The sequence below is a fragment of the Stegodyphus dumicola genome, chromosome X2 (assembly GCF_044657685.1).
Source record: "Stegodyphus dumicola isolate Sdum_Otavi_A_Nest chromosome X2, ASM4465768v1".
NCBI lineage: Eukaryota > Metazoa > Arthropoda > Arachnida > Araneae > Eresidae > Stegodyphus > Stegodyphus dumicola.
Window position 1 is genome coordinate 22,978,453 of NC_140781.1, and position 12,468 is coordinate 22,990,920.

Consider the following 12,468-nt stretch of genomic DNA (forward strand, 5'->3'; position numbering starts at 1 on the left):
AGAAAACTTTCATATAGAATTTTGTTGAAAACTAAAACATTTTTATTGTGATTGCACAGTCATTTTAAACGATCGGCGGGTGCCATAGTGCCCGCCGGCATAATACAATTGAACATTACTGAAATAAATTTTCAATTAAACTATGTTTGAGTTAAATTTGAAAAGTAAAATCCCCAAACACATGAACTCATCATGCATAAGCTCTGGTGATAAAGAAGTAGTATTTGTACTTCAGAGGTAAGTGTACATTGGTGCAAAATATTCATGTCTACATATTGGATATTAAATATGAAAAAAACTACTAACTTTGCAATAGTCCTTTTCCTGTCTTAAAATTATGAATCTAAACTGGGTCATCTGAAAATTAATTTGCATTAGGTCATCTTATTAATCCTGCAATGCAGTTAGCTTTTGTTTAATCACTGTTCAAAATTTAAACAAAGAAATCAACTTTTTTAATGTGAATTTCTGACATTTGCACTCAATTTGCTCTCTTCTTTCGCTTTTCTTGCATATGTTTGCCTTTCTGTGCTCGCATTGTTTTAAAAGTCTGTTAAGTTACATAAAATTGTGGGGTGCTTCTTACACCCAAAATGATGTGTAAGAAGAATATGTGTCGTCGGATTTACCAAAATGATGTGTAAGAAGAATATGTGTCGTCGGATTTAGTTATCTAGGAATAAAATTTTATCTTGTTACCTTTGCCGCATCTTGAAGCTTTTTCATCTCCGCTATACTTCTTGGGAATCTACATAGCTCTACTATCCTCACTGTGCAGTAAAGAATCTTCAAGTAGCTGCATAATTTTTTTATTACATGCATACATAAATGTTCACTCTAATTTTGTTAAAAAATTATGCTTCACCAGTTGCTTTGAGATATGGCTTGCATGCAGTTTTAATCTGAAACCACTACTCTAGGCCATTCAAGTAGTATAAGTTAATTGGTGTTGCTTTATAAAAGCTTTAAAATAGGATCATTCTTTTTCCAACACCATTCTTTTTGTTTTCTATATTATACTTGGATCTGATCTTTGGGTTTTTTTTTTTTTTTTTTTTTTTTTTGAAATGGAAAATATCAGAAGCTTATTGATCCCATGAAAACCATACCAAGTGTTATAATTTTTGTGATATTTCAAAAATGTTGTACTTTTGGATATCTGCAGCCTTCACGAAAAGTTGCTGATTTATTGCTGACTTGATGAATTTATGAAGAGAGTTTGTTTGGTTATCTTTATGCTCCTAGGTACTGTTTTGTTCATAAACATTACCAAAAAAGAAGTGTTTTCTAAGAAACAGGAAATTTTATGGGGGAAAAAATGAAGTCCTGCATGGTTGAATACCTATTTTCTTTTCCCCTCATTTATTCGTTAAAGCACAATATTTCTGAAGCCATCCATCGCACCCAATAAATTCCACAGTCTCATACCAATTCTTTGACCTCTCCCCCCATGAAAGTTGTAGAGGAAGAATTGATCTGCAAAATGACTGTTAAATATTAAGCCTGTAAATCTACTGTGAGATATGCATATTCATTGGTCTATCATTGCCTTTATACCTAATATTATACCAAAAACAAGGCAGTTGTATTGACTGAACCTGGGGGTTTGATGATCAAAAGGTATCAATATTTTATGAAAATATAATAAAAATTTATTTTTAATGGACTCTTGTTTTTAATTTTAGGTTTATGGAATCTTGTATTCCTGTTCTCAAATGTTTCATTATTCATACTTCTCCCATTTTCTCACTTTTTTATTGAGTCAGAAGGATTTCCAGGTTCACCTAAGGTATGTTAATTATCTGAATCATTTGTACATAGTGTTCAGTGCTGCAAATTATTTCTTAATATTTTCTAGTAGTTAACATGTTGTGGATGATGAGCAGTACAGTCTTCTTATGTTACAGCTATATAAAGTTTAAGAAATTGTCAAATTATACTCTTCCCTCTCATTATTTACCTTTCACTTAATAAATTTTCGTCACTGATTATTGTATGTTTTTAAATTATCATGGGTCATAATGATCATTGACCTTATATCTTTCAGTATTTACCATAAATTTAACATGTCAATTATTTACAAGAATTTAACAATCTCTTTACTTGAATCTAGTGATAAAGAAATTAATTGCAAAGAGGAGAATTTTATTTGTTTGGGGAATTCAGAATTTCACCTCTAGAGAATATTATTTACTACAGGTTGTTGTAATGGAAATGAAGATTACCTGTATTTTATGCTGAATCTCTTTCTTGACTACCAAAAGAGTTTGCATCATTCTTTGGAAGATATTAGAATATGTAATGAATGAGAAAAATAAGTGACAAAAGAGTATAACAGCGACAGGTAAACACAATCACTTCAAAAGAAATTGTTTTAAGGATGGGGGAAACAAATGTTCTTTCTCTCAAGTGTAAAAAAAATAATGAGTGGCTGTGATCAATGTGAGACATAAACTAATCCCACAGCTGCAAAGATTCAGTTTTGTTCCTGATGAACGAAGATGAAGTCTTGCAATTTATTTTGAGGCTGAAGAGTTGTTATGGCATGAAATATTGCTATTGATCTCAAGATTAGATCTGCATGTGTTGGTCTTCCCTTTTAGTTAAATATCACTAACCTAGAATGGTACACCACTTTGTATTATGTGACCGTTTAAATATATACTTCTCATGAGTTGGAATGATAGTTTCATGAAGTATTTTCTAATAACTTGTTGACTGAAATTATTTAGCAAGTTAAAACTGCTTTTCTACGTATAGTATGTGTGGTCTTTCTGTACTTAAAATCAGTTGGTAAGTGTACCATATGCCCAAAGTATGTTCGGAAAACAGCAGATATTGTTGAATTTTGGTTTGCAAATGTTTCTAGCTTATTGTTAATGCTTAGCAAAAACTCATGTTGGGTTTACATTTTGTAGGAATATAGCTTTAATGCACTATGCAAGGCATTTTTGCTGTGCTTGTGAATCTTCCAGCTTGTAAATTGTTTGTATCTCTCTTTGTGTTGTCTGCATTTGCAATGAAATAAATGTTTTCAGTATAACAGTTTTGGTGCTGAGTCTTCAGTAACACATATTTGCTTGAGCAGGAGTGTTCTAGTAAAAATAAAATTTCTTAAAATCTTTTCCTTAAGATCATAATATGATAATGCTTCTAGAATCCCAATCTATATTGATTTTTTAGTCAAAATATCTGTAGAGCTTTTAATGTGAATTCTTTGTTAAAAAGTTTCACGTGGTCAAAAAAGTTTAAAATGGTTTATGGTGAAAATCATTTTTTTTAGTGGATTAATAGTGTGGAGCTTAAGGTTGTTTAAATGAATTTAACTGCTAACTGATTGCAATTTCAGGCAAAGAAATAGTTTATTACAGGAGGGCATTGACAAATGGGAGATGTGAATTAAATGTTTGCAAGTAAGCATGAATTGTATATGTTTTATAAACTTATTTTTGAACAATAAAGAATCTGCTGCTAATTACACTATCCAAAGCAAACCAACATGTTTTGAAATTCAGATTGGTTAAACACCTTTTTACAGAATCTTATTCTATATTAGTTCAATAAAAAGCAGGAAAGTGCCTCCTCTTTCATTAAAAAAATTTGAACTAATTTTTATTCTATAGCTCAATAAAATCCTGTCTCAAAATTACATTAATTTAAAAATTTTTTATGAATTACTCCATGGGAAAGTCAAGAGGAAATTCTGTTTCATTTTGCAAAGGACCTTAATATTCCCTCTCTTTTAAAACGTGTTTATGCTATAAGAATTTTGTAGGGGTTATTATTAAGGCTTTTACAGTCTGGCAAGTTGATTGTTCATCATAGAAGATATATTCAACTATTGTAAAATCAATTTTTGGAGAATTTTAAAAGGTACTCAAAAACAGTTTGGAGGACTAGGTTTATAAATTTGTTTTCCTTGTAAATTCAGTCATAATTCATTATTTATGCTTGAAATTATATGGTGGTATGTATGAATCTGATCTGAAAGTCAAAGGGCTGTTCTTTTTATTATGCAACAAAAATGTTGGATTTTCTTGTGCTGAGAGTTTTATGAACTGTAAGTATACTTGTTAAATGTTTGAAAAATATGTAGTAATGTGCACCCAGTTAATAATATAAAGATGTATTGCATATATTAAAAAAGTTCTATAAATCATATGAAAGCTTATAAAATATTACCTGAAAGCTTTTCATGAGTTAGTAGTCTATGTGGGATTATTTTTAAGAATTTCTATAAAACCATTAAATATTTTCAGTTTTTTGATAATTTGATATTCATTTACTTCTAAATTAACTTTTGTAAATAATGAAACTGACTGAATAAGGAAGGTATAGGAGATTTAAAGCAATTTAAGATATCAAGAACTGTCATATAGTCGGTGCGGCATTTGATGATACATTGTGTCTCCAGTATCTGAGGGCAAGCATGAGGAATGTGTTTAAAATTTTTTTGTAGTAGTAGAGTTATTGTCCAAGACCTCGAAGCTTTCTCAATATCAAAAGTGAACCGTGAAGTTGAAGAAACACATTGAGAAATTTCAGATTTTAAATATGAAAGCTGTCTTTAGTCTTTGTAATCCCGTGAAACACCATTTTAATTTCTGATATTTTAGCTATGAATCTTACTGCAGAAATCAACTCACCTTCAAAACCTTGGCTGATTAATTCTGTTTAAGTTTCCCTTCTTTCAACAAATATACTTGACACATACCTCTATTCATCTGTATGCTGCGATATGAGATTGTTGCATTTTGGCACAAAGTTTTCTCATCCTTGTTTCTTCCACTCAGCATCATTTTCCTGATTAATGTTAGTTTATATAGTTATAGTTTATTTACTGTTATCTGATTATGTGGATCACACAGTTTTTCATTATGTGCTTGTGTTGCCTTTGTTATTGGTGGGTAGTTTTCTTCAACAACATTGCATTTAAAAATCAGTTTATGATAGTGAAAAGCTTGATATCTCAGAAGATGCTTGCTGAAGCTTTCCACACATTGACATTGAGTTTTATTGGGGAGAAGAAATGTTTATTGCCAATACTACGTAGGGACTGATCGACTGATTTGGAAACTGAAGTTAAGTCCTGCAGACAAGTTAGCAAGTGATTGCTGCATCTTAAAAACTCACAAATATTTAAGAAGATTTTAAATAACCTTTTTATTTAGTCTGAACTAAACATAAGGCATGACTTGTGCTACATTATAAAACCACCTTTTTTTGGCTGTTCAAATTAAACAGTAACTGAGACTTCAGCTCAAATGCTGATAATGTAGTGTATGACTGCACTTTCAATGAAATAAGTTGTAAGATGGCTCAGTTATTTTACTGCCACTCAGGTTTAAAGTATTGGCTAGTGAGAAAATGCCGAAGTCAGAACATAAAGTTTAAATAGAGCTGGCGAGGAACTCTAACAATGTGACATAATTGACAAAAACTGTCTCTCTCTAAAATTCAAAATCCTCAGCTTATATACTCTTAAAGCTGATTTGCATTTGGTGAGGAATGTGGAAGGAAGAAGTTATTGTAAAGATCAAAATTATAATAGCTGGTTAATTAACATAAGATATGCTACAGCTATGTGATACTATTTCTGTTACAATAATTTGGAATCCATCTTAACACTTCATGACATATCTGCACTGCAGAAATTCAGAACTGTGCTATTTGTATTGGATTAGGAGAGGGTCAAGATAAAACTTAATCAATAATAACAATCTGCGAGATTTCTAGTTCAAGAGAAAAAGGTGATATTGTTTTACTGTTAAGCCTCACATGTACCTATTTTTAACGCTGCTTTCAAAATTACATGAATGAAGTTAGAAGTAGAGTTATGGGCATATATGCCAAAGTTCTTAAAATGCTATTCTCATAGCATGCGATTAGGGAACTGGATTAAGTCTCTAGAGGTGAACTGTAAAATTTTTAATATTTGACAATATTGTCTAGTTAACTTTTATTCTTCAATCAAGTTAGAGGGGGCCCACCAGCTGCCGAGTGGTAAAGTCTCTGAACATTGGTAAGTCGATTTAAGGATTGAATCCCATTGAATTGGCTGGGTGCAGGGGTGTTTTTGTGGTTTTTCTTATTTGTAACATGTAAACAAGCTAGTTTCTCTTAGAAAGTCTTCCATGAAGACAGGCCTCCCTTTAAGCAGATAGCACTTGAGTTCTTTGCCATAGTTAAATATATATTAAATAGTATAAAATGTTTCTTAAAAATTAATGTAATTTTTTTTAAAGTAGAATTAAAAAACTTAATTTATGTTTTGTTTTCCAGGGTATTATGCCAAGAGTCTATGAAGCAGTGCTTGTTTTCATTTTACTGGCAGTGGTGATAATGGGTTTAATATACATAATATCTGCTATATTTTTTGATAGCAGTCATTTTGGAACTGAATCTATATTTAGTAAGTTTTTTTTTTCTTTTTTCCCCCCCATTTTGTTTCCATTTTTCAAAGAAATTCTAGATTTATTTTAAATCAAGAGTAAATAAATACAAATGTTGAAATGCATAACACTTTTGCACATTTGTGCTTTTCATGTGATATTTTCTGAAGATGATGCTGGAATTCAGCAAGATCAGAGTTTTATCACATTGTACAATTGTTTGTGATAATTTACTGGTTTCTTGCCATCTTAGTTTCCATGACATTGCTTTTATGATTTACCATTGTATCCTTTTTTTAAATAGTATTTTAAGTAAACAAAGGTCTTTTATTTTGAGAGATTCCTATATGTGTTTTATTTTGAACCTCTCCTTGAAAGAGAAAATTTAAATTTCAGTACAGTTTGGCCCAAGGTCCTCATTTTCTTGATTCTGATCTCAAGCTCTGCTGAACATATAATATTGATAACAAGTTGTTTGAATAATGTACTTGTAGATGTGCACGTATGCAAAAGGCAAGAAATTTTTTTTTTTCTGCAGTGAATTGAATTGGCTACAACAAATTTAAAGTTGAGAGGCATTAGTCTTTCCAAGAAACAGGAAAAACCACCTATGTTTTCATTGGAATATGAACCACAGATCTTCTGTTTTGCCAGATGGACATGCTAACCACACACACACCATGAGAGATGTTGTGAGGGAATGCAGTAATTTCTTATACAGTGACTTCCATTGCTTCCATGTGTGGGCATGCATCATCTTATGAGACTTGCTATTTCTCCCATATTACTCAGAAACTTTGGTATTCTACTGAATTTTTAAATTCTAATGTGCCCTCCTGTTTTGATAAAATTCAAGATTTGTTTCTAATTTGATGAATTTAAAAGTAAAAATAGTGGTAATATTTGGTTAAATTGGGTATCTGTGATGACTGAGGGAAAAACCAAATGAATAATAGTTCAGGGGATACAGAAAATTGTGGCTTTTGTTCAGTTATATCAGCATCTTGTTTTCTTTCATTCAGAACCAGTTTTTTTTTTAATATGGTTTAATAAATTGTCTGGCTTTGCAAACTGCTGTAATTTGGAGTTAATTAAAAACTGAGTTTAAATAAGTGCTAACTTTGTCAGCGTATGCAAGAAATTCAATTTTGTAGAGTAATAAAGAATATTTCCACCTTTTGATTGCTTCCAAAAATGTAAATAAATATAATAAATATAAGTGATAAAAAGTGTAATAAATGTAGCTTTATTAAAATTTATTTATTTAATATACCTTGTTATTTAGCAAATCGTAAATTTTCTGGAACGCAAATCTCTTGAATCCTTCAAAAAGAAGAAACTTTTAAAAAGGAAATTGCATTAAAAAATTCAGTAAAAAGTTTTTAAAAATAAAGTAAATAAACACAGTGTATAATTAAAGCTGATTATCTTGTTATAAACTGAGAAAAAAATGTGAAATTTCACATTATGAGTTCAATAATATTTGAGTAATGACTTTTTTAAGCATTTACTTTACCCTTTTTAAATCAAAGCAAATATTAAGGAAAAGGGTTTACTTCAAGAATTATCACAAATAAAAATTAAACACGGAACATTAAATTCTTTCAAGAAAATTAACCCTTTGCGGTCGGATTAAATTTGGAGATAGGTATCGTACTGGTCGGAATTAATTTCCGTCGATAGAGCAGCTATACATAACACACAAGTTTACGATGGATAAACAAGATTTAGTAATTCTTTTGTGAACTTTAGATACATCTTTATTTAATACACAATTCTAGTGATATGTTTTTATATAAAAATTATGTTTTATAATTCTCCTTTGTGTGAATATTTTTCAAAATGCTCTCCAACATGCAGGCCAGGTTTTCGAGTGAATGTATTGCAAAAATAATTGGTTTGGTGCCTTCCACCCTTAATCTTTCTGTTTGAACATACATACTTTTTACATTTTCACAATGCTGCAATATATGCAGTTTTCCATTAAGTCTTTCTTCTTTATCGGGGGTCAATGGTCTTCCTGGTTTTTAATATGCTCCGTCACGAAAATCACCTTTCAGTCGTGCCACCAATTTTTGGACGAACATAAAATGTGGCATAGGTGTCCTGTTCTCTGTTCTAGCTGAATTTTGGAGAATTATTTTGAAATAATTTAAGAAGAGAGAATGTCTTATTACTGTTAAATACAATTTATAAAATATTCTTTAGAATTCTACTAGGTATCGTCAAATATTGTCGATTTCATTATGTTCAAAAGAGGACTGACTCGCCACTGCGTCTTGCATGGCGAGCGCTGGGTCACAACTTTTGTTTAGATTAGATTACGTTATCTCCAAACGATGGAGCACCGTATTGGTTCGTGAATAGGTTTTTTTGGCATTGAGGTTCATATAGGAAAAGTGTAAACTGATACATGAATGTATACAGTATATGATTCATATAGTTCCTTGATGTGGTGGCTGAGAGCAGACATACGACGAGAATGGTAAAAAAGCTTTGGTGGCTGAGAGCAGACATACAACCGGAATGGAAAAAAGGCTTTGGTGGCTGAGAGTGGACATATGACTGCAAAGGGTTAACAGTATGGTACCAGGGCTACCATGAGTGATCCAGGTCTAGTGAAATTGCTAATTTTGTAATGGAATGCTTTTTTAGACGTCATTAAGACTAATTATTTATTTAAAATCTTTAAATTAAAAATTTGAATTTTTTTTTTTTTTTTAGGTTAGGATTCACAAGATTTGAAGGAAACAAGCCTGTAGATATGAGTTTCCAAATCCTCTGTTGTCTAATAATTTCACAGTTGTTTGTGAATAAGTCAGCTGTAATAAAATTGCTTTAAGGATTTTTTTTATTATAAAATCACTCGTATTTTTAGTTTTGTTATGTATTATCAAGTACTTTCTGAAGGGTAGTATTAATAAGGCACCGAGAAATTTTTTCTTAGAGCCAATGGTCTTGTTTTCCATATATTTCACCCAACCAGCAGTTAAGTGGTTAAGTCACTGAATAGTGGTAGCTCATCCTGGGTTGGATTCCAGGCAAACAGGCTGGCTGAATGGGCGTTTCCATCGTGAGTAATGTATATACAAGCCAATTTCCATTAGAACATCTTCCATGAAGGCATCCATTCTTAAATGGCCCTCATGTGCTTTGCCTTAATCAAATAAACCAAACCAATCCATATATTTCAGCAGACAGCACGAAGCATGTTCAAAGATGACTTCAGCCCCAAGGGCAGTGTTTTCTGCATTTGCCATTAGAAAAATTGTAGTGTGATACTTTGGAATTTAATACATATAAACTCTTAGACATGTATTAAAGATGAAAAAAGATGAACAATAGTTCTTTAAATGTATACGCATTGTTAATATTATATTTTTTAATATTGCGCGGGCAAAATTATTTGAATTTTTTTATTTTTTAATGGTTGGGTGTTCTAAAGCTCACTCATGACCACAGCTCTGAAATTGTGTTTAAATTCTCTGTATCACTTTGGGAGATTTTTCTAATTGAAATTGCATGTCTGGCATCTATACATAAGGAAATGAAACATGCAGCTACTTTTTTTGATAAACTTGTATAATAACAGCTTTTGGGTTAGCTTCAGAAGTTTTTAATGACTACCAAACCAGTCTTTGAATTCGTCTCAGTCTTGAATCTTTAAAACCAATCTTTGAATCTTTCGATTGATCAAATCAGTCTTTGAATTTCCATTGCAGTTAAGAAATGCCTGCTGTTAAATTTAATCTGTACACATATTTGGTCTAGGAATCTACATATTTAAAAAGATTTCTTGTTCCCGAATTATATTTTAACACTGCTTATTTATATTTTCTTTTTTTTTTCTTCTTTTTCCTGATTTCATAAAATTTCAGCTTTGTGGTTAAGTATTTAGCATAACCATAGCACATACGTTATACTGCATAGCACATATAATGCATGACCACAGTAATTTGTTATTTTATAAAATAAATTTCTTTATATTCCACTTTGTATGTTGATCAGTTATTTTTAAGTAACTACTTCATGAAGTTTTCATTCTTGCAGATGTGCCGAGTTATTATTTACCATTCTTGTACTCCTGTGTATCATTTATTGGTGTTCTGATGTTATTATGTAAGTGTGTTTAAATTTATTATACATTTAACTGGTAGATAAAATTGTGATATCTATTTTTAAATTTCTAAGTTTTACTAGGGAATGGTGTTTGTTTTACTATTCTAGTCCAAACTGTGCACAGTTATAGAGGTCTTTATAGGAATATTACATTTATGCAAGCCCAGCTCACCTGTATTGAGTGTAAAACAGTTAGCAACTTAACATCTCTAAACTTCATTTAATGATGGAGCCTTTTGTGGCTTAATGATAACAGGTGGACCTTTCAGATGAGAAGTCCCAAGCATAAACCTTTAAACCTTGTAACCCCCTTCTTCATGTTATTTTCTTTATTTCACGTGGAATTTGTGTTATAGAAAGTAGTTTTAAATAGATAAGGCAGAAAATGAAGTTAACTTTTTGTTTGATAGTAAATGAAAGGAAATGTTAAAAGCAACCAACTGCTTGTTTAATATTTTCTAATACAGTCAAAAGTCGTTAATTCGGACACCTGTAATCTGGAATGATCTATAATCCGGACCTCAAAGGTACAAACTTTCTGTGCATGCATCGCAGTGCCGCGCCGTGCCGCGCAATGAATTTGAAGTTGATCTGTCAGCACTATCCTTATCTTCAGGGCAGATGTTTTTATTTTATTTGGCTTATAATTCCTTACTAAATGTAGTATTTCATCTCGATGTACTTCGTCTTTGATATGACTTAAATCAAATTCCTTGTCATTATAATTCACTTCCGATAGCGAAGAAAGTGACACAGAGCTTATTGAAAACGAAAAAATTTCGATTGACAAATTAGTCGGTATTCTCAACACAGCAATTATAGGACTTGAACAACGGAACTTTGTAACTGAACAAGAAATTATGTCTGTTTATAGAATTAAAGAGAAAGTATTATCACATAAAATGAAGCAACTTAAACAACTTACATTGAAAGTAATGTTTAATAAAGTAAACAAATAAATATTAAGCTTTTTTTTTTTGTAAATTTTGATACCCTTTAGATCATAATTGTTCTTTATTTCATAAATTATGGTTTCATATTTTTAATTTTATAATTTCTGCATGCCATCTTACCAGATTTAAACTGATGATCTATAATCCGGAATCGCCGAAGTCCCTTTGAGTCCGGATTAACGACTTTTGACTGTATATATCATAATTTCTTATGGTTTTCTTATCTTATGGCTGTGCAGACTTTGGGAAATATTTGTGGTAACAGGGATAAGGGCTTCGTATATACATACAGGTATCATACAGGTATATAATGTAAGAGGATCCAAGAATGTAACAACATTTATTCAAAGCTACTAGCTAAGATTCAATATTACAGTTATCATTACATGCAGGATGTTATGGTTGCATATGTGATATCTCCTTTATAAACAGATATTGGTGTATACAAACTGACATCAATATCTGTTTAATAAGGTGTTTTAACTGTCCTACCAAATTGAGATGTATCCATACATAGAATTTGGTGATAGGCAGTTCTGTCTAAATTATCTTGAAGACACAATATTTCTGTTAGTTTCAGAAGTTACTGGAGCCTTTAAGTTTGTGGTATTACTGTCTTTCTCCAGTTCACTAGTTCTATGATTTTTGTGCTTTATTTTATGTCTTTTCCTTCCTCTTTTATATACATAACTTTTCACAAATATGTTATGGACCGTTTATGATATTGATTTTGAGGTGAAGTAAGTTGAATAAAATCAAAAGTGCTATTAGTATATTATAAAGAACAAACTTCTTTCAACAGTTTTATTAATGAGAAAACAAGGTTGAAACAAATGATAAGTAGCCTTTTGTAAATGAAAATCCAATGAATATTTATCTTTTGAACGCTCCCTTTTTTTGTTGCCATTTCGATTGGAAAATTGCACATGAAGAGTTTCACAGAAGGTGCTTCAGTATGGCAAATGATGTATGGTATGATTAGTGATTGTAATATCAGTACGCTG

General features: G+C 31.1%; 1 protein-coding gene across 2 annotated transcripts in view; it reads left to right on the forward strand.

Moving 5' to 3' along the window:
• Positions 1-12,468, forward strand: part of lili (LMBR1-like protein lilipod) — a 119,995-nt gene that overhangs the window by 43,563 nt on the left and 63,964 nt on the right. For both annotated transcript variants that reach the window (XM_035368081.2, XM_035368080.2), the window contains 3 exons: positions 1,686-1,789; positions 6,283-6,412; positions 10,443-10,511. In XM_035368081.2, the coding sequence (XP_035223972.2) occupies positions 1,686-1,789; positions 6,283-6,412; positions 10,443-10,511 (303 nt within the window). The remainder of the gene's footprint in view (positions 1-1,685; positions 1,790-6,282; positions 6,413-10,442; positions 10,512-12,468) is intronic.